The following is a 19,900-nucleotide window of genomic DNA, read 5'->3' as shown; positions in this document are numbered from 1 at the left end:
AAACACACCTTTCCAACTGTCCAAAACAAATAAATGTTGCAATATTTTGCTAACAGTGTCACAATCATCGTCTGGTGTGCACAACAATATCATCTTTGGACAAGTGCATTCAGTGTGTGGGACCGGTTTCCTCCCTCAAGTGGCTTGGCTTTAAGTGCAAAGGTGAGACATTTAGTGAATAGGTACAGTGTATAGTAAAAAGCATTAATAGAGTTCAACAAGTTAAGACGTGCTGAAATGAACACTGCTCCCTTTTTAATTAATGGGTGGTCACGTCTAATTAAAGAAATGCAGTATTACCTCATTGGTGCAGGACCTTGTAAAAATGGTATACTTGTCCTCAATTCCCCATTCCATAACATAAACTGCTCAAAATAATAAAGGGAACACTTAAACAATGCGATGTTACTCCAAGTCAGTCACACTTCTGTGAAATCAAACTGTTCACTTAGGAAGTAACACTGACAACCAGTTTCACATGCTGTTTTGCAAATAGAGTAGACAACAAGTGGAAATTATAGTCAATTCACCATAATAAAGGACTGGTTCTGCAGGTGGTGACCACAGACCACTTCTCAGCACCTATGCTTTCTGGCTGATGTTATGGTCACTTTTGAATGCTGGCGGTGATTTCATTTTAGTGGTAGCATGAGACAGTCTACAACCCACACAAGGGGCTCAGGTAGTGCAGCTCATCTAGCGTAGCACATCAATGTGAGCTGTGGCAAGAAGGTTTGCTGTGTCTGTTAGTGTAGTGTCCAGAGCATGGAGGTGCTACCTGGATGTGGAGTAGGCCATAGGAGGGCAACAACCCAGCAGCAGGACCGCTACCTCCACCTTTGTGCAAGGAGGAACAAGAGGAGCCCTGCAAAATGACCTCAAACAGGCCACAAATGTGCATCTGTCTGCTCAAATGGTCAGAAACTGACTTCATGAGGGTGGCTTGAGGGTCCAGCATCCACAGGTGGGGATTGAGCTTGCAGTCCAACACCATGCAGGATGTTTGGCATTTGCCAGAAAACACAAAGTTTGGCAACTTCAGCACGGGCACCCTATGCTCCTCACAGCTGAAAGGAGGTTCAAACTGAGCACGTGACAGTCTGGAGATGCCGTGGGGAATGTTCTGCTGCCTGCAACATCCTCCAGCATGATCATATTGGCAGTGGGTCAGTAATGGTGAGGGGTGGCATTTCTGTGCCTGCCAGAGAGCCTGACTGTCATTGGGTAACAAGATGAGGTCCTCGGACCCTTTGTGAGACCACATGCTGGTGCATTTGGCCCTGGGGTCCACCTAATGCGAGACGACACTGGGCCTCATGTGGCTGGAGTATGTCAGCAGTTCCTCCATGACAAAGGCATTGATGCTATGGACTGGCCCGCCTGTTCCCCAGACCTGAATCCAATTGAGCACATCTGGGACATCATGTCTCACTCCATCCACCACAAACTGTCCAGGGGTTGGCAGATGCTTTAGTCCAGGTCTTGGAGGAGATCCTTCAGGAGACCATCCGCCACCTCATCCCGAGCATGCCCAGGCATTGTAGGGAAGTCGTACAGGCATCTGGAGGCCACACACATTCAACTACACACTTTCATGCCACTCAACTACCTAAAGAACAAAGTATTTAATAAGAATAATTCCTTCATTCACATCTGGGATGTCCTTTTTTGGGGGGGGGGGGGATTAGCAGTGTATGTGTAGTCATTAAAATATCCTTAATGTGAACAGTTTTTTTTTTTTGTTTTTTTTTTCAGCATTTGACATTACTGCAATGCTTTGACAAAAAACTACTTCACTTAAATAGAACTGCAAAGCTAAATTAAGTCTATCAAAATGTGTTTCAGTTTGTTTAGGGGTCTGGCACAAATCTTGCCTTGCAAAATTGGCAAATCAGAATTGCCACCAGTCAACACAGGTGTGTATCCCATTCATATTTGGCTTGACTTTTTTTCAGTTTATTTTTTACCTGTCTAAAGTATTGATCAATTAAAAAAACTTTTGTTCTTACATTCCAGAAAGAAGAAATTTCTGAATATTCAGGGGAGGATGGATTGCCACATTCAGTTCTGGATCAAATATCAAGCGATGATGATGGCAACCACAGCATATCAGAAGAAGAATATGTGCCAGATTCAGAGTCATATGATGAAGATTCAGATGAAGACATCTCATTATTGCCAAGCACATCAAAAGGTCTGCTATGCCAAGATGACATCTCCAAAGCGCATGAACAATCAGATTCAACGAATTTAATCCACAACTTGACAAAGGACAAGCCACAAGATAAAAGTGAGCTTTGCGAAACTGAATCAGAAAAAATGACTTTAAGTAAAAGAAATTACTGCTATTTTTGTGGCAAACCACAAGCTAAAATTTCCCGCCACCTGAAAACGCACAAAACGGCTCCTGATGTTGTGCATGCATTTTCCCTGCCTAGAGACTCAAACGAGCGTAAAAGTCTGTTAGAGAAATTGAGAAATAAGGGAAATTTTAAGCATAATGCTGCAGTTTTGCATGGTGGAGTGGGACCACTGAAAGTGAAGAGAAGACCCAAGATTAAAGCAGTAGAGGGAAAGTTTGCTCATTGCTTTTATTGTCAAGGGATGTATGTTCGCAAGGATCTTTGGAGACATGTCCGCAGATGTCCTAACAAACCAAAAGATGACACGGATAAAGAACCTGGAAGAACCAAAGTACTCGGCCTGGCTTTAACTCTGGAGTCTCAGTGTTATCCGCAGGTGTCAAGTGGAGTCTGGAAGGTTCTTGCTGTTATGAAACAAGATGAGATTGCCTCAGCTGTGCGAAATGACTTTACTGTTATTCAGTTTGCCCAGTCCCTCTACAATAAACATGGACAAGACCCTACAAAGTATGATTATATACGACAGAAGCTTCGTGAAGCGGGACGTTTGTTGTTGTGTCTGCGCACAGAATTCTCAGTGCATAACATGGAAGAAGCTATTAAGCCTGCTAATTTCCAGAGAGTTGTGCAAGCAGTAAAGAAAGTTTCAGGTTTTGATGAAGAGACACTGTCATACAAAACTCCAAGCCTTGCGCTGAAACTGGGACATACACTGCATAAAATGTCTGACATTATCCATTGTCGTGCCCTCATGACAGAGGATGAAGCCCTAATCAAGTCCACTGATGCGTTCAAGAAGTTGTATGTCTCCAAATGGTCTGAGATGGTGTCTCACCGTGCCTTGAACACATTGAGTGAGGCAAAGTTTAACAAGCCATCAACATTGCCCTTTACAGAAGATGTTCGGATTCTCCATCACTACCTTCAAAAATCTGCAGAAAGTGCCTTTTGCAGCTTGGAGAACGAAGCCACAGCTCAGAATTATGCCCAACTTGCACAAGTTACACTCTCACAAATCATTGTGTTCAACCGAAGACGTTCTGGAGAGGTTTCAAAGATGCGCCTCAAAAGTTTTCTTGAAAGAGACAAAACAGCACTCCACACAGATGTTGCCATGGGGCTCTCAGAAATGGAACAGAGACTCTGTAACTATTTCTGTAGAATAGAAATAATGGGAAAAAGGGACAGAAATGTTCCAGTTCTGCTAACACCAAGCATGCTGGATGCTCTGTCACTACTGGTTAGTAGGAGGCCTGACTGTGGTATTTGTGCCACTAATATCTACCTCTTTGCAAGACCCCGATCAATGAGTCATTACAGAGGAATGGACTCCTTGCGTGTTCATGCACACCAGTGTGGAGCAAAGCAGCCTGAGTATCTAAGATCGACACAGCTCAGAAAACATGTTGCCACACTCTCACAAGTCCTTAATTTGAAAAACAACGAACTTGATCAGGTTGCAGATTTCCTGGGTCATGATATCCGCGTTCACCGCGAATTCTACAGATTACCAGTTCCCACAACACAGCTGGCCAAGATTTCCAAACTGCTTTTAACACTGGAAAAAGGACAACTTTCCCAGATCCAGGGGAAATCACTGGATGAGATCAAAATAGAAGGTTTGTATTGAAAGGAGCAAATATTAGGGCAGTAGTTGAATATTATGCTTTATCAACAGAATTAAAACCTAAAAGCACAGACCATTCTGTTAAATGTCCATGATTTAAGGTTCTTGAAGTCTATTGTTTCATCACTTTGCAACATTTGGCAAACTGCAGAGTGGTGGCCTTAAATAGTAAAACTATGTACTATAATTTCCAGTATTTGTTCTGTATTTTGTCATATCTCGTTGTTAATGTGAGGTTTTTGGGGGGTTTGTGTTTGGTTTTTTGGGGGGGTTTTCCCACAATTTCTCAGATGAAATTGCATTAAGTGATGCTGAAACAAAGGACAGTGAGAGTGAATCAGATGATGATGACACAGCACTCACAATGTTGGCGTGTGGCACCAGTGAGCCTGTACATGCAGTAGCTGATTCCACAAACACAGCGCAGCTCCAAGACACTGTAGATTGTGGTAAGTTACCACTAGCTTGGTTTCTGTGGATAAAATGTTTGTTACAAATATTAAAACTTAATCAAATTGTGTAATCAGCAGATGAAGGACCACTCACAATGCCTGCAGCAAGTGAGACTGCTGCTCCCTCTGAAGGTAAGGGGTGCAGTTGGTTCTCTAAGCTTATTATTGTTTCATCACTTTGCAACATATGGCAAACTGCAGAGTGGTGGCAAAAAGTCACTTGGATGAGTGACAAAATGTTTCTCCCACTGAAAACGCTACGTCCAGATTAACAGAATCAACGTTTTGGGATTTACTTACCTGGATGATTGAGCATGCATCAAGAGACTTTTATTCAACTTTTTATTCAGTCTTTTATTCACAGCGGAACACTAAATGTCTCATTTTAGAAATTTGATAAATTTTCAAAGAGAATTTTAGCTCGTTTTGATATTGATGGTAGCAACACATTTCAGAAGTTAGTACAGGGTAGCATCCATTCTTTTAACCACCAAATGTTTTTTGTTTTTTTTGTTTGGTTTTTTGTTTGTTTTAACTACTACTACTTTATATATCTTCCAGAGAAAAATGCTGCTCAATCCCACAATTCCCGAAGAGCTCCCAAAAACATGTGGTCCAAGGCTGAGGTTGCTGCAGTGATGAGGCATTTTAAAGACCACATAAACGAAGGGAAACTAGCCACCAAAAATGAATGCAGTCATTGCAAATTGGTAGAAGATCCGGTGTTGGCAGGAAGAACAGTTCAAAACATAAGAGATTTTGTAAGAAACAGAGGATTAACTGCAAAAAGGCAGAAAAAAATGAACTAAAATAACTGTTTAGAGAGCTGTGGTTTTACATCTTGGTCAGATTGCCAATTGTTGTTAACACTGATGTTCTGTTTAAAGAAAAAAAAGTTCTTGTTAAATACAGAAGTAGTTTGTATTTCATAATTTTTACATTTAATTTATTTAGGGTTTTTTTTGACGGGTTATATTTAAAATAAAAAATTATAAATGCATATTTTCTCCCCTTAATATTTACCTTTAAACTATTAAAATTCATTTTAAATGTTTTTAATTTTTCTGTTTTCTATATTTTTATATTTCTGTGGGAAGCGTGGGCATTTTTGTCCATAGATTTCTTTTTTTATTTATGGTTAAAATTAATGTTCAGATCCAAGAACACTAATAAAATGATGTTCCAGTAATCCTGTGTCCTGTCAGATGTGTATTCATGGTAATGATGAGCTATTTACATATTACATCATTGTCCCTTTAAAGACCCAATATTGTTTTTTTTGGACCTCATAAAACACATTGTTGTCAAGTGGACAATGTCTCCAGAAAACACAATAGAGTCTGGTTGGTGTGTATCAGTGTATCTAGACTTCTATAGGGAGTGTATGAGGTCTGAAGTGACCCAAATTTTTTTCAGATTTTTTCGAACACTTTAACCTCGCTCCCTTGGCTCTAAGTCCTTTCAAAAGGGTAGTCCACTTAAACCACCACCGGGCGGATTGACGTAGTATAGTCCCGCCATACCACATAGACCCGTATGTGTGTGTGTGTGTGTGTGTGTGTGTGTGTGACAGGATGTAATGGCATGTGATACAAAAATATATGAACATTTTAATACATTTGAAAGCTTTATAACGGAGGTATCTTTTAATAATAGACATCTGCAGTTTAAACTTAAAAGTTACTTCTATCACTAACCCATATTGTTACACCCAATTTCCAAAAACCTTGGAGCACTGCAGATTTGGAAAAAAAAAAAAAATGGATATTATCAGTATTGTAAATGATAAAATATTCATATTTACAATTCTACGGTTCTTTGCAGATTCATGAATCTCTGTTCACATATGTTAAATCAGTCTTTAACACGCTTTTTTAAAGGGATAACTTGATAGGGTGCCAGAGAGGAATCCAATCCAATCCAATTTTATTTATAAAGCACTTTAAAATACCCAGCACAGGAACAAAGTGCTGTACAGAAAATAAGTTAAAACAATAGAATAAAACACATAAATAAGAATAAAATAGAATAAAACACATAAAACATAAAATTAAAACAGCCCTATATTAAAACAAAAACAAGATAAAACAGCATCGAATCACCTAAAAACAACTAAAATAAAAAATAAAAAACCAACATCTCACGTGGTGTCAAAGGCCAGGGTAAAGAGTGAGTTAAAAACAGATAAAGAACTGGCCTGTCTAATCTCTAAAGGAAGCTCGTTCCACAGTTTTGGATCTCCTCTAAGTTTATGCCCAGTCCTGGGTATCTTCAGGAGCAGCTGATCAGCTGACCTGAGAGAGAGGGTGGGTGTATAAGGCTGTAGCAGCTCAGAGAGATAAGATGGGGCTAGGCCATGGAGAGCTTTAAAAGTAAATAAAAGAATTTTAAAATGAATCCTAAAAGAAATGGGCAGCCAGTGAAGTGAAGCTAAAACAGGGGAAATGTGCTCAAACTTTCGAGTGCCAGTTAAAAGACGAGCTGTGGCATTTTGCACCCTCTGTAGATGACTAATATATAATGCACTCACCCCAATATAAAGTGCATTGGTGTAATCCAGCCGAGTGCTAACAAAGGCGTGGATCACTGTCTCAAAGTGCTGCCGTGAAAGAATTGGCTTTATTTTTGCCAGCTGCCTGAGGTGAAAGAAGCTAGATTTTACCACTGCCTTAATTTGATTATCAAACTTCCGATCACAGTCCACTTTGACCCCCAGGTTTGTGACAGTTGGCTTAACATACTGTGTCAGGGAATCTACATACACATTGGGGGTCTCAGTGGGGCCACCAAAAACCATCACCTCTGTCGTCAAAGGAGCTTGCAAAGAAAAGCGTCTGGACTTCTTTAAGTTGCTTGAAGACGTTTCACCTCTCATCCGAGAAGCTTCTTCAGTTCTAAGGTCAAATGGTGGAGAGTCCCAGATATAAACCTAGTGGGAGTAACCCCCCACAGAGGGACAAAAGGACCCCCTGATGATCCTCTAATCGCCTGAGCCAAGGTGTGAAACTGGGTGTGGGTCCCAATCAGCCAGAATTTCGGGTGTGTTCATTGTGAAACCTGGCCCCACCTTATCATGCGAATTCCTGAGGTCAGATGGCCCAGGATGTGTGTGGGCGTTAAGGCGTCTGGGAAGGGATCTCAAAACTGGATTATAGATGGCAGAGAGTTGGTGTCGTAAACCACCGCCTCTGTTCAAAGATGGTCGCTCACAGTGGACATACAGTGGGGCAAAAAAGTATTTAGTCAGCCACCGATTGTGCAAGTTCCCCCACCTAAAATGATGACAGAGGTCAGTAATTTGCACCAGAGGTACACTTCAACTGTGAGAGACAGAATGTGAAAAAAAAATCCATGAATCCACATGGTAGGATTTGTAAAGAATTTATTCGTAAATCAGGGTGGAAAATAAGTATTTGGTCAATAACAAAAATACAACTCAATACTTTGTAACATAACCTTTGTTGGCAATAACAGAGGTCAAACGTTTACTATAGGTCTTTACCAGGTTTGCACACACAGTAGCTGGTATTTTGGCCCATTCCTCCATGCAGATCTTCTCGAGAGCAGTGATGTTTTGGGGCTGTCGCCGAGCAACACGGATTTTCAACTCCCGCCACAGATTTTCTATGGGGTTGAGGTCTGGAGACTGACTAGGCCACTCCAGGACTTTCAAATGCTTCTTACGGAGCCACTCCTTTGTTGCCCGGGCGGTGTGTTTTGGATCATTGTCATGTTGGAAGACCCAGCCTCGTTTCATCTTCAAAGTTCTCACTGATGGAAGGAGGTTTTGGCTCAAAATCTCACGATACATGGCCCCATTCATTCTGTCCTTAACATGGATCAGTCGTTCTGAGATTTTCCTTGTTTGAGGTGACCAAATACTTATTTTCCACCCTAATTTACGAATAAATTCTTTACAAATCCTACCATGTGAATTCATGGATTTTTTTTTCACATTCTGTCTCTCACAGTTGAAGTGTACCTCTGGTGCAAATTACTGACCTCTGTCATCATTTTAAGTGGGGGAACTTGCACAATCGGTGGCTGACTAAATACTTTTTTGCCCCACTGTAGATGGCTTCTTTCACTCCTCTTTCAAACCATCTGTCCTCTCTGTCCAAAATGTGAACATTGGCATCCTCGAAAGAGTGTCCTTTATCCTTAAGATGCAGATGGACTGCTGAGTCTTGTCCTGTGGAGGTGGCTCTTCTGTGTTGTGTCATGCGCTTGTGAAGTGGCTGTTTGGTCTCTCCAATGTAGAGGTCTGAGCATTCCTCGCTGCACTGTACAGCATACACCACATTGTTAAGTCTGTGTTTTGGCGTTTTGTCTTTCGGGTGAACCAGTTTTTGTCTGAGCGTTTTGCTCGGTCTGAAATGCACCGGGATGTCATGCTTGGAGAAAACTCTCCTGAGTTTTTCTGATACACCGGCTACATAGTGTTACGGCCGAGAGGGCCAGGCAGTGGGTGTGGACTCAAATGCAGACACAGAGGGAGGCAAAACGGGCGTGAGCACAGAGTTTATTTACAGAGCTGAGCGAAGTTACAAAACAGAAAACTAAGAATGCTATAACCTATGCATGCTATGAACTGTGAAAGCTATGAGCGGAAAACTGTGAGGCAAAACTGTGAACGAGAAACTCTGAGGGCTGGATTCCACAGAGGGATCCGGGGAATGGAGAAAGGGGGCAGCGGCTTGGAGGGAGGTGTGAAGTCACTATGATGAGAGGAGGAAAGTAGTCAGTGGTAGTCTCAATGAATCACAGCTGGAGAATTAGGCTATGGTGGTTTGGGCTTACGCGTTGCAGATTTGAAGTGTCAATCGAGGAGGGAGTGTCCAGGGGGTTCCGGGTGAGGAGTGTCCAAAGCAGATCCAGAATAGGCTTGGAGTGGGGAGCTGAGCAGGGAGGCAGGCAGATGGGTCCTATGGCGAAAAAGGAAAGAAAACACGGTGAGGAGAAAAAACAGTAATCCAGAGTTCTCGCAAGGGCTTGGCGGCCTAGCACTAACATGTGTTAGCAGAAGATCTGGCAGGGGTCTGTCGTGAACGCTGGTCTTATATGCAGGTGACTTGATTGGAACCAGGTGTGGAAGCTGATTGGAGTCTCCGTCTGAAGGTGGAGCCCAGCAGAGTGGAAACACCCCGTATTCACCCGGACCATGACACATAGGGGATGACAATGTTGTTGCGTCTGTCCTTCTTATCCTCCCTCGCTGGTGTCTGATCTTCTTTTCTGTGCCTCTTTGCTGACTTTAAGAACGCCCATTTAGGATAGCCGCACGTTTTGAGTGCTTCCTTTACATGTGTGTGTTCCTTCTTTTTTCCTTCAGGCTTAGAGGGAACACGTTCTGCCCAGTGGTGTAGGGTCCTAATTACTCCAAGTTTGTGTTCCAAAGGGTGATGGGAGTCAAAGAGGAGGTACTGGTCCGTGTGTGTGGGCTTCCGGTAAACTTCGATGTTGAGTTTGCCGTTCTCTTCAATGTGCACAGCGCAGTCCAGGAAAGGCAAACAGTTGTCCTTTGTGTCTTCCCTGGTGAACTTGATGTTTTTATCCACAGCGTTAATGTGCGCAGTGAAGGATTCCACTTCTTGTGTCTTGATTTTGATCCAGGTGTCGTCCACATATCTGTACCAGTGGCTGGGTACTCTTCCTTTGAAAGAGCCAAGAGCCTTCCTTTCCACTTCCTCCATGTAAAGGTTGGCTACAATAGGTGACACGGGGGAGCCCATGGCACAGACATGTTTTTGTCTGTAAAAGCCTTCGTTGTATTTTAAATATGTAGTGGTGAGGCAGAGGTCTAACAGTGTGCAGATCTGATCGGGTGTGAAGTTGGTCCTGTCCTCCAAGGAGCTGTCTTCTTGTAGTCGTTTTCTGACAGTCTCCACGGCCTCCGTGGTGGGTATGCAAGTGAAGAGAGAGACTACATCAAAGGACACCATGGTTTCATCTGGATCCAGGGTAAGTTTCTGGACCTTGTCGGTGAAGTCGGTGGAGTTCTTGATGTGGTGTGGGGTGTTCCCCACAAGAGGAGCAAGGATGGTAGCAAGGTGTTTAGCAATGTTATAAGTGGCTGAGTTTATGCTACTGACTATGGGTCTGAGTGGGACAGCTTCCTTGTGGGTTTTAGGAAGTCCATAGATGCAGGGTATGGCATCCCCTGGGTAAAGGCGGTGATATGTCGATTAGAGGATCATCAGGGGGTCCTTTTGTCCCTCTGTAGGGGGATTCTCCCACTAGGTTTATATCTGGGACTCTCCACCATTTGACCTTAGAACTGAAGAAGCTTCTCGGATGAGAGGTGAAACGTCTTCAAGCAACTTAAAGAAGTCCAGACGCTTTTCTTTGCAAGCTCCTTTGACTACGATGACCTGGATGACTGAGAACCTTCACAGACCCATCACCTCTGTCTTTTTATCATTGAATTTTAAAAAGTTAACAGACATCCAAGTCTTAATGTCATCAAGACACTGAAGTAATGGCTGTGTAAGGTATCTGCCTTTTTTCTTTAGAGGGACATAGATCTGACAGTCATCAGCATAAAAGTGGAAAGGAATGCCGTGCTTTCTTAGTACAGAACCAAGAGGAAGCAGATATAAAGAGAAGAGGAAGGGGCCTAGAACTGAGCCCTGTGGGACACCACACAAGAGGGGAGCAGAGGACGACACATAGTCACCAAGGCTGAAACAAAAAGTTCGCCCCGTCAAGTAGGACCTGAACCACTCCAGTGCTGTGCCCCTAATGCCCACCCAGTGCTCCAAACGAGAGAACAAAATGGTATAATCCAGGGTATCAAACGCAGCTGTCAAATCTAAAAGCACAAGAACAACACAGTCCCCAGCATCAGTCGCTAAAAATATGTCATTAAAAACTTTTAAAAGGGCTGATTCAGTGCTATGAAAGGGTTTAAAACCAGATTGGAAAACCTCTAAAACATTTTGCTTTTCCAGGAAGGCCATTATTTGGCTGTAAAGAAAAGGTAGTTTGGAGATAGGCCTGTAATTTGTAAGAACCGTAGGATCAAGAGCAGGTTTTTTAATCAGGGGTTTGACTACTGCATGTTTAAAATCTTTGGGGACAACACCTGACATCAGACTATGGTTTACCAGCTCAAGAACCAAAGGACCAACTGTAGGTAACACCTCTTTTAAAAGTCGAGGAGGGACAGCATCATTTGGAGACCCTGCAGGCTTAAGATGACCAACAGTCTCCTTTAAAAAGGACAGAGTCACAGGCTCAAACCTGTCAAAGACAGCAGAGCAGGAAACAGAGACTGAGAGGTCATGAGCACAAGGAGAGATTTGAGCCCTTGTGGAGGAGACCTTCTCAATAAAAAAGTGTATAAAAATTTTCACAGGCTTCTGATGAGGGCTCAATACAGTCAGTATACGGTGCATTAAGAACAGTTAATAGTTTTAAATATAACACGCGGGTTTGACAAAATAATGTCAGATAAGTGTTTTCTTTTGGCATCTTTTACAGTTCTTTGATATTGACGCCAACAGTCCTTCAGCATCTGGAATGACACTTGTAGTTTGTCCTTTTTCCACTTGCGCTCAGCTCGACGGCAGTCGCGTCTGACAGCTCGGGTCATGTCGTTCAGCCAGGGCTCAGATTTAGTTTTAGGCAGTCTGGTTTTTAATGGAGCCACAGTGTCCAAAGCAGTCCGACAGGTAGAATAAAACCATGAGCTCAGTTCCTCAGTCTGGCTGCATAAAAAATCCAGGATCTTACAGATCTGGTCAAAGACTGTTGAATAGTGTTCAGCAGTGGAGGAGTTAAAAACACGACAGCGCTGAGCAGCAGCGCGAGGTTTAACTGAGGCACAGGCAAGAGGAACTTCAAACATCACAGGACTGTGGTCAGAAAACACAGCATCACAAATCTCTATGTTAAAAACAGAAAAACCATGAGATAAAACAAGATCAAGTGTGTGTCCACGTTCATGTGTGGGACCTGTCACACATTGCACCAGATTAAACGAATCAGTAAGGTTTAAAAAGCCCTTCGCCATGGGCATATCAGGACAACACGTGAATATTAAAATCCCCAACAATAAGAACACGATCATATTTTGGCATGAATTCAGCCAAGAAGTCAGCAAAGTCACTCACAAAGTCCTTATTGTATTTTGGAGGCTGATAAACCACCGCACACAACACTGTGTGAGAGCAGCCCAGCTCAAACACAGACAGTTCAAAGCTGGTGAATGATGGGGTTGATAGCTGCTTACATTTAAAATGACTTTTAAAGATCGTAGCTATTCCTCCTCCTCGGCCCAACATACGTGGGGAATTAAAATAGCAGCAATCGCCAGGTAGAAGATCTGAGAAGATGCTGCACTCACCGGCGCCCAGCCACGTCTCGCACACACAGAGAAAATCCAGTCCTCGGGATGTGAAAAAATCCTTCAGGATAAACGTTTTGTTCGCTAGGGACCTAGCATTTACCAGGCCAATCCTAGCGGTAAGCAGTGGATCCCGGTCGCTAGCCGTCCTAGAAGCCCGACACAGAGGCCGCAGGTTCCGCAGATTCACACCATGCCGGCGGGAGCGAGGAGAGCAGGGTTTTCGGGACTGGAACATCCCATCCAGGCCGATGACAGGTACACAGGTGCTGCCGTTTGCCCTTTCTTCCTTGCCTTTCTTGTCCCTGAGTCTGCTTCGGCAGTAGGTTTCTCCTTGCTAAAGGGAGTTTTTCCTTCCCACTATTGTCAGTCTGCCCCAGGGCAGCTGTGGCTACAACTGTAGCTTGCCTTCACCAGTGTATGAATGTGAGAGTGAATGAATAGTGGTATTGTAAAGCGCTTTGAGGGGTCCCGAAAAGCGCTATATAAATGCAATCCATTATCATTATTATTATTATTATTGCCAAGTCCTTGAACTGAAGGGTAAGGGTGACATTACTTTGGCTCTGAGCCCATTCTTGTTTGCAGTGCTGACGGACAGATTGGCAGATGAGGTCTCTGTTGTGTTTTCTCTGTGTATGTTCACAGATGACCTTGCGAGCTGTACAGAGAGTAGGAAGCAGATAGAAGAGAGCCTGGGAAAGTGGAGGTATGCTCTGGAGAGAAAAGGAATGGACATCAGGGGAAACAGACAGAATACGTGTGTGAATAGGAGAGAGGTGGGTGAAATATCAAGGGTCAACTGCCCAAAGCCATGTATAGTACACAAAAGCTGTATAGAAGCTGTATAATGTAGTGGTAGTGAGATCTGCTATGATGTATGGTTTAGAGATGATGGCACTGACAAAAAGACAAGAGGCTAAACTGGAAGTGTTAGAGTTGAAGATGTTAAGATCAGAATCTGAATCAGAATCTTTATTGTCATTGTCAGAGGTACAACGAAATTAAAAATGGTCCCTGATCATTGCATCATCCCTAACGATATCAAAATATAAATAAAACAATAAAATTCAATAATAAAATAAATAGAATACTTAAAGTATAAGAGGTATCAACAAACATTCACATACGTTCCCTCATACATGCTTCAGTCAGCGCATAGATTAATACAAGAGTGGCATTTGTTTTGTAGCAGTATTCAGACGTATTATTGCAATTAGATAAAAGCTGTGTGTGAGTCTATTACTCCTTACACTAATTGCTCTGTACCGTCTGCCTGAGGGCAACAGTTCAAACAGGGAGTGGCCAGGATGTGAGGTATCTTTTATGATGTTTTGGGCCTTTTTAAGAAGCGGGTTGCAATAGGTTAGAACACTCTCAATGGTGGCTTTATAGAAGGACACCAGCAGTCTCTGTGTGATGTTATTCCTCCTGAGAATTCTCAGGAAGTACAGTCTCTGTTGTGCCTTTTTCAGTAGCTCGGAGGTGTTCCCACTCCAGGAAAGGTTCTCCTCTATGTTGACTCCCACACTGAAAAAATGGGAATTGGCAGGCTTTTGAATTTGCACAAATGAATTTAGTTAATGCTACACAAGCCTCTCATGTTTCTCTTATTTACATGATTAAATAAAGTACCATTTACTTGATTATAAACAATACTGAGACTACTCATTTTTCTTGCATTGATTTAAAGTGACTAAATTAGAATACTAAAACCATTGTAATCATGTTTGACCACAACCGGAAATGATGCAATATATTCAAAGACAACAACTAAATGCGATTGGATAATAAGACCTAGAGTCTTATCCAATAAGACAACAACATAATTTAAGGAGAGCGCAATAGCTAGGTTTCATTTGACGTAGACGTGACGTCGACGTAAAGCGCGAAATTTGACTGGCGGTCGGAAGTGAAAAAGATAAGCGCAAAATCACAGACAGACAGTACGCAAAATGCCTATGTCCTGTTGTGTTTACGGATGCTCCAGTAGGTCGACCCGAGAAACTGATAAACGGTATTTTAGGGTACCAAAAATAGCCCAACGAAGAGGAGAAAAATGGAAAATTCTAACCGAAAAACGTAGGAAAAAATGGATTTTAAATTTACGTTTACAGTCGGGAGGAGCAGAGTCTGCCAATGCCCGTGTCTGCAGCGACCACTTCGTCAGAGGTAATGTTATGTTTGCAAACGAACTTATTAGCATTAGGTTGTCGTTAAATTCTCGTTTACTTAGTGCTTTTAAGTTAGTAGTCTAATATTGACTTGATTGGGACTATAGGCTGCCCAAGTGCTTTGGATGACGAAGAGTCGGAGGACTGGGCTACGACGGTCAATCTCGGCTACGAACGAAAACCCAGATCGGAATCAGTTCTCAAACGAGAGAAAAGAATGAAGCTTAAGGCAGAACAGCATCGATGTGCAGAGGCGATTTTGGATATGCAACAGACGGCTGAGAGCCCGGATTTGAGCCTACTTAATTAGGCTACTAACCCTGCCATACAATTGCAATGAGCTGCAATCACTTCTCCATCCTCCTTTGCAATTACCCAAGTCTTCAGAGGTGTCTCGTTAGACCTCTGAGAATGGTTTACCTTGAAACAAACAACTGTCACTCTAACGAAGTCCTAAGGATGTGGCATGTTTGTTGACGTTAAAGCCGCTACCGCTAACTGTTAGCGTGTTTAAGATAAAGCAATATAAGAACAAACACTCACCCTTGCAAACACCAAACTGTATCCATCACGGAGACGTTTTGTTCCAAGGTTGTGGACCCACCCGCTGACAAAAAAATTGTACGCCTCCAGACTCTTGAAAGCTTTCATTTGCTGCCTAGTGTAGTAAGAAGTCTGGAGGACCAAGTAGTTGGTGATATCCACAGCCTCGATAGTAGGCAAATCCTTTACTTCTGTGGTGTATTCGGACATTTTCAAAGAATACGGATCACGTCCGATATATTTTTTAACTATCTGTTTATATCTCTCCCGAGAAACGGGGTCTAAAGTTGCACAATAGCTGCTCTCCTGACTCTCCACAGTGTCCTCCATGTTTACTTCCGCCCTCCACTCAAAAATCGCGCTGCCTCCGCACGTCATCAGAACCACATGACCGCAACCCAACTATTGACCGCCAGATTCTGGAAGACTGTTCAGCCACATGCAACCTTTGGCACTGAGTCAGGCATAGTGAGAAGGTAAGTAATTTAAATACATTTGTTTTAGTTGGGTACGTTTTCACAGAATTGTTGTAGTGCATGCTATATGAAACGTAATCTGTAATGCATCTACATGTTGTTTTTACAGTGCTAGCTAAAGTTGGTATTAGCTTTGTGGCTAAAGCTAAAAAATATTAACAAATTGCACATAGTCGGGAGAAAGCAGCTGTTGTCGGTCAGATATGGAATTTATGCATGTGACAGAGAGCACTGACGTTTTTGATGGCTTAGCAAGTTAAAACGTCACTGAGAGAGCAATAGTGTTTGTGTTACTCGTGCTAGCTATGGCTACATTGGCTAATTAGTCTGGCTGTAACCGTCAGAGTTTCAGAAGCTGGGAGGGCCACAGTGCCATACCTTAATTCTTGCTGATGACATGCACTCAAGTTATAAGAAGGATCCTGCCACCATGCCCAAATAATACAGCAGATATCTACAAGGAGATAAGTTTGTTCAACAGACTATGTCTTATTAAGTGATGTATAGTGAATTTTCCAAAATCGGCCCAAAACAAATTAGGACCCTTTCCCCCCCCTCTTTTTTTCTAGTTTGTGTAGAACATATGTGAGCTGCTTCTCAAAACATTATGTATAAATGAGGGAAAGACTGGTACTTTAAAGAAACCATTGATGCTCTTCTGGACTGGAATACCCTTTTTCAATTAAAATTAATGTTTTTTGTGATGGTGGAATTTTTACCTTTATGATTACAGAAGTCAAAACATCAGATGATTATAGCTTACCATCTAAACTCCCCATCTCTTGGCAAGTCTGAATTAGAGAGCTCAGCTGTATCGGCCTTTCTAGTGGATTTGCTTAAAGAGGAGATAGCTTAAGTCATTAGGTACATATTCCCTGACATTCTAGAGGTCAACCTTGCACAGTGTGTGACATAAAGAGTATAACTTATAGAAATGGAATGGTACTGGCCCAAAGGGCAGCAGGTGGATTGCCAGAATACTGAAAAACCATATCTGCATTGTACCACAGCATATTCTACATTGTCAGAGAGCTTGATGGCTGGTACAGAGAGCACGACAGAGCTTTTGAGCTCCGCCCAGTATCCACAAGAATATTCACTCTCGCTTCACTCTGTGAACTCCTTGATACTTATCCATTGGTTGACTATGAGATTGGATCAGTCCACATTGTGACTTTAAAAAGGCATATAGAAATAAAAGGTGTTCATATAAGTGTAATAGGTTCAGTCGCATGTATTTCATTAGATAAATTCTACTTTTTTATGTCTGATCTTTATAACTTTGAGTATTGGGTATGGATAGCTTTATGAAAACTAAACTGAAAGGATTCTTTCTGAATGTCTGATATTTAATTCTTTTTTTCCTACAGAGTCCTATGGGGAGTCCTATGGTCCTAAAGACTGTTTTGGCTGACGGAACCTGTCGAAGGCTCACTCTCTAATGAAGCGCCTGAATCAACTGAGGATCTCATCGTTGAAGTCAAGAGACAGTGTTGTCTTCAGGGCAGCTTCAGTTTATGGATTCCTTGTTTGGGAATGAGTTTCTTAACCTTACCTCAGTTTCAGAAGTAGCAGACAAGGGGACTCTTAAAGCTATTGACATGTCAAAGCCCACCACATGGACATAAAAAAGAGTAACAGAGTTGGTGAAACTCAAGATGGAAAAGACTTTTTCATATAGAAGACATGAAGTTGTTCGTGCTGCACCAATGGTGGAGGCTTTCATGGCAAGATGGCCTGCTCTATTTGATTTCCATGAGGTAAGGTTTGCCTCATACACGGTGTTCTTGTGGTATTAGCCTAAAATGGTTAAGGCACAGTTGTTATTTGACAGCCCATTTCTTCAGCATGAGTGATTGCGGCCTTCTTCCAGGTATTAAACCTTTGAAGCTCATTTCTCTGTGCTCATGTTTTCAGATCAACGCTGAGTTTAAGAGAATTGCCACTATCCCCCCTCAAACAAAGTTCCTGGCTCAGCTGGATCTCCACTTGGACAACCTGGTGAAGTTGGTCAACAGAAGAGGAGAGCTTGGACTAATACTGAAAAGAATTGTGGCATAAATGGATAATGTAAGTGATAAAGCCTCAACATTCACTTAACATGATCCTCTTTGGATGAAATTTTATAATTGTGGAAGATTTCAAATGTTTCCCATGATAAATTCTCTCATTTTGTATTTTTACATCTACTTGTTTTTTTTAACCTTCACTTTGTCAACTTATTATTAATTGCCAGTAAACCTATTATTAATTTGTGTGCCTTTACTTTAAAAACATTCATGTAAAGTACACTATTAAAACTTAAATGAAGGACAAGAGCTGAATGAAGATGCTAATTACATACATTTCATTTCAGTGTGAAGATGTTGATGCTGAGTGTGTTAAGGGAGTGTGTATCTACATGGGTGAAGACCCTGGCATGCTTATCCAGGAGTATGTGGTATGTACTTGTCTTTTTTTTTTTTTTTTGGACTTTCCACAGTGTGTCATATTACTTACTTGGAAATGACTAACATGGCTTCTTTTTTACAGGGCATGGAAGAACGTGCCATCAGTGAGACTGTTGAAGACACCACTGTTTGAATTTATCTTCTTAAAGAGCAAGCTTCAGCAGATGAACAAGAGTTGTCCTTGCAGGCATCAGGGTGGCGAAGACTTTGGATAATGTAGCAGTTGCTGTGATAATGCTATTTGGACTCATGTATGCATTAAACCTTGCCTACCCTGCTGACCTTTGCTACAACTTTGACGTTTTCCAGAAGGTTTTCATGGAACTGGATGGAGCTAAACTCTCTAAAGTTCTTGCTTTCAAAAACCATCTGTTTCATTGAGAAGTCAAAGACTGCACTTCTGCAATTCTTTGCAGTTTTTCATTTTGTGTTCAGTAATGTTATACTGCTTATGTTTTTATTGCTTTCCCCTCATGTGACTGCAATGCAGGATAATTTTTCCTTTTGGTATCATGTTGTAAGAAATTTTTACTGACGATTTTTAGCAATATGTTCTAAGTCAACCTTAATGTCCTGCTTACATGTTTAAAATGAAGATTAAAATTCATGTAGGTGTTTGGTATTAGTTATGTAACAATGTCATTTAAGGCTCAACTTAGTTGAAATCTTATACAGGTAAATACTTGTACAGAAGCTGAAACTGTTGTCAAATAACACACAAGTTATATTTGGGTAAATCTGTTTATTCATAAAAGCGTGTTGCTTTTTTTCAGGTAGTCTTAATTTAGTTTACATTTTCAATTGTGTAATTAATACAAATGTTTTATATGTAAGAGATGACAGGATCATCTATAAGCACTTTCTTTTATTTGCTGCTAAGGTCAGTTTTTTGTGAAATATTTGCAAATATATTCTCAAACTAACTTTTTCTTTTAGTTATTTCTGCAGGCTATCTTTAAAAATGTGTTAACAAGTTTACATGGATGTGATTTTGGACTTGTTCATGGCAGAATTGCTGCTTTCACTGCTGTTACAGTTTAATAAAGGTGAATTGTTCAGTAGCACTCACAGTCTTTGCCTTTTTTGTCAATAATAATCAGTTAATATTTCAATTGAAAAAATTAAGTAGGATTTAAAGCCATAATTTGTGTTGCAGGAACATAATTGCAATGTGTTTACATTACATAATATCATTGCGTACCACTGGCAAATAAAAATAAGTTGGTGTTAAACATTAAAATATATTGACATTATGCAATACATTGATATTATGATAATAGATTAATATTAGTACATCAAACATGATTTTTTAAAGTAATCTGATATAAATAAAATACTTTGATCTGACAAGCATTAATTACTTGAGGGAAAGTGGAAAATTAAGTCAGTCATACTTATTCATATTATGTGGGACCGATGTACACAATAAAATCAAGTAAATTGAAAGAACTTTTTTTTTCAGTGCAGG

The 19,900-nt window shown here is 41.4% G+C and overlaps 1 protein-coding gene and 1 pseudogene across 2 annotated transcripts; both read left to right on the top strand.

The window, feature by feature from the left end:
* Window positions 1-67: 67 nt before the first annotated feature.
* LOC146620854 (uncharacterized) lies at window positions 68-5,295 on the top strand. 2 transcript variants are annotated; one of them, XM_085367908.1, is made up of 6 exons: window positions 68-162; window positions 1,846-1,916; window positions 2,017-3,982; window positions 4,281-4,439; window positions 4,521-4,574; window positions 5,004-5,295. In XM_085367908.1, the coding sequence occupies exons 3-6, from the start codon at window positions 2,320-2,322 to the stop codon at window positions 5,249-5,251; spliced, it is 2,124 nt and encodes a 707-aa protein (XP_085224034.1). In that variant the 5' UTR covers window positions 68-162; window positions 1,846-1,916; window positions 2,017-2,319; the 3' UTR covers window positions 5,252-5,295. The 2 variants fall into 2 exon arrangements, with proteins under 2 accessions (XP_085224034.1, XP_085224033.1); XM_085367907.1 differs by having other exon boundaries at window positions 4,518-4,574.
* A 7,687-nt stretch (window positions 5,296-12,982) lies between these two features.
* Window positions 12,983-18,813, top strand: LOC146620853 (uncharacterized; annotated as a pseudogene).
* Window positions 18,814-19,900: the final 1,087 nt, after the last annotated feature.

The sequence above is a fragment of the Diplotaxodon limnothrissa genome, linkage group LG12, assembly GCF_057381915.1.
Source record: "Diplotaxodon limnothrissa isolate DT_005_m linkage group LG12, D_limnothrissa_male_GT1.1, whole genome shotgun sequence".
In the NCBI taxonomy this organism is placed as follows: Eukaryota; Metazoa; Chordata; class Actinopteri; order Cichliformes; family Cichlidae; genus Diplotaxodon; species Diplotaxodon limnothrissa.
The sequence above is the reverse complement of the archived record's forward strand: the minus strand, read 5'-3'. Positions and strand labels throughout refer to the sequence as shown.